Raw genomic sequence first — 2,270 nt, forward strand, 5'->3', positions numbered from 1 at the left:
CCCAGCAGCCGCCGCCGAGTCACCACCCCCCTCACCACCACCGACCGCAGCCCCATCTGGGCAGCTTTCCCGAGAGCTGTAGCAGCGACTCCGAGTCCAGCTCCTACTCGGACCATGCCGCCAACGACTCGGATTTTGGCTCCAGTTTGTCCAGCTCCAGCAACTCTGTGTCCTCGGAGGAAGAGGAGGAGGAGGGAGAGGAGGAGGAGGAGGAAGAGGAGGAGGAAGAGGAGGAGGGGGGCAGCGGGGCCTCGGATTCCAGTGAAGTCAGCTCGGAGGAGGAGGACTCGTCCACGGAGTCGGACTCCAGCTCCGGCTCCAGCCAAGTGTCAGTGCAGAGCATCCGTTTCAGGCGCACCAGCTTCTGCAAACCTCCCAACGTGCAGGCGCAGGCCAACTTCTTGTACCATCTGGCCTCCGCCGCCGCTGCAACCAAACCCGCTGCTTTCGAGGATGCCGGCAGACTTCCCGACCTCAAGAACAGTGTCAAAGCGGAGTCGCCGGAGGAGTGGAATCTGCAGAGCTGGGCCCCCAAAGCGTCTCCGGTGTACTGCCCGGCCAGCCTGGGGAGTTGTTTCACAGAGATAAGGAACGATAGGGTATCGGAGATTACATTCCCACACTCTGAAATTTCCAGTACTGTAAAGAGAACTGACCTGACAATTAACTGCCTGGCAGAGGGGGCCTCTTCACCTAGCCCAAAGACAAACAATGCATTTCCACAACAAAGAATACTCCGAGATGCTAGGAAATGCCTACAAGCAACTCCTACTACACACTGTGCAGATAACAACACAATAGCTGCTAGGTTCTTAAATAATGATTCTTCAGGAGCTGCAGCAAATTCAGAAAATGATTCCAAAATCCTTCATTGTCCTGAATTTGCTACGGATTTGCCCTCTTTGCAAACTGATCCTGAAGTGGATGCAGCAGCACCAGCAACTAAAGCCGAGAATCCCTACACTGACCCAGGCGACAAGACATTGTCATTCCTGCACAATATTAAAATCAAAGTAGAAGACAGTAGTGCTAATGAAGAATATGAACCTGACCTTATTACAAATAAGCTAAAGTGCGAGTGCAATGATACAAAGGGTGAGTTTTACAGTGTGACTGAAAGTAAAGAGGAGGACGCCTTGTTAACCACAGCCAGGGAAGGTTTTGCATGCCCTGAAAAAGAAACTCCTTCCTTAAATCCACTGGCTCAGAGTCAGGGCCTTTCATGCACTTTAGGTTCTCCAAAACCTGAGGATGGGGAATATAAATTTGGCGCCAGGGTGAGAAAAAATTATCGGACACTAGTACTGGGAAAACGACCTGTCCTTCAGACACCTCCAGTCAAACCAAATTTGAAATCAGCTAGAAGCCCTCGTCCTACAGGTAAAACTGAGACCCATGAAGGAACACTGGATGATTTTACAGTTATAAACAGACGCAAAAAGGTAGCCAGCAATGTAGCATCAGCAGTGAAAAGGCCATTTAATTTCATGGCAAATTTTCCTTGTCCACCATCACTCATTATTGGGAAAGATGGGGATTTGTGGCCAGCGTATTCCTTAAACACCACTAAGGATTTTCAACCTCCTCACAAGGCCCATCCTATATGGAAATGGCAGCTGGGCGGTTCTGCAATACCTCTTCCACCTAGTCACAAATTCAGGAAATTTAATTCATAAAAATGTTTTGGAAGATATTTTCTTGAACCATATTACCTTCCTTTTGTTGTAAACTGCACAGGATGGTTTGTACAAGTCCATTAATGTGTTACACCCCCTTTGGAGTCCTGGTTTATCGCATTTTGAAGACAGAAATCGGATTACTTTTTTTTTTCATTGCGGGTTTTTTTTTTTTTTTGGAGTAGGGTGGGGGCGGGGTGGGAGAAGGGTTGGTTTACATTCCACAGACTACTTCAGGCTAAAGACTCAAGTAAAACTCAGTTATTACGGTAGAGCTGGAACACTTTACTGTTTCAATGCTAATAATGCACCCGGTACCTCAATTCAACTGCTACAAATAAATGTCAAAAGGTTGAATAATAAATATTACAATGAGCCATTAAGTTTATGCACTAGATTTCAGACCTGAAAGTGTAACTGTTAATTCAGTGAAAGTTTGTTAGGTTACATAGTTACACAATGAGGTAGCAAGAAGTTTCTGTGAGCCCAAAATGGTATTTTCTGGAGCTCTTGTTTGTGGGGTATCTTTTTCTTTTGACTCCCCTCATTTCCTCCAAGAGTAGTTGCACTTAACTTTTTTTATTTTTATTTTTT

At 46.4% G+C, this 2,270-nt stretch overlaps 1 protein-coding gene across 1 annotated transcript in view; it reads left to right on the forward strand.

The window, feature by feature from the left end:
- SKIDA1 (SKI/DACH domain containing 1) overlaps positions 1–1,676 on the forward strand; it is a 3,000-nt gene extending 1,324 nt beyond the window's left edge. Inside the window, exon 3 of the mRNA XM_023511480.1 lies at positions 1–1,676. Coding sequence (XP_023367248.1) covers positions 1–1,676 — 1,676 coding nt within the window.
- Positions 1,677–2,270: the final 594 nt, after the last annotated feature.

Source organism: Otolemur garnettii, unplaced genomic scaffold (genome assembly GCF_000181295.1).
Source record: "Otolemur garnettii isolate 467f Iridium unplaced genomic scaffold, OtoGar3 scaffold00019, whole genome shotgun sequence".
NCBI lineage: Eukaryota > Metazoa > Chordata > Mammalia > Primates > Galagidae > Otolemur > Otolemur garnettii.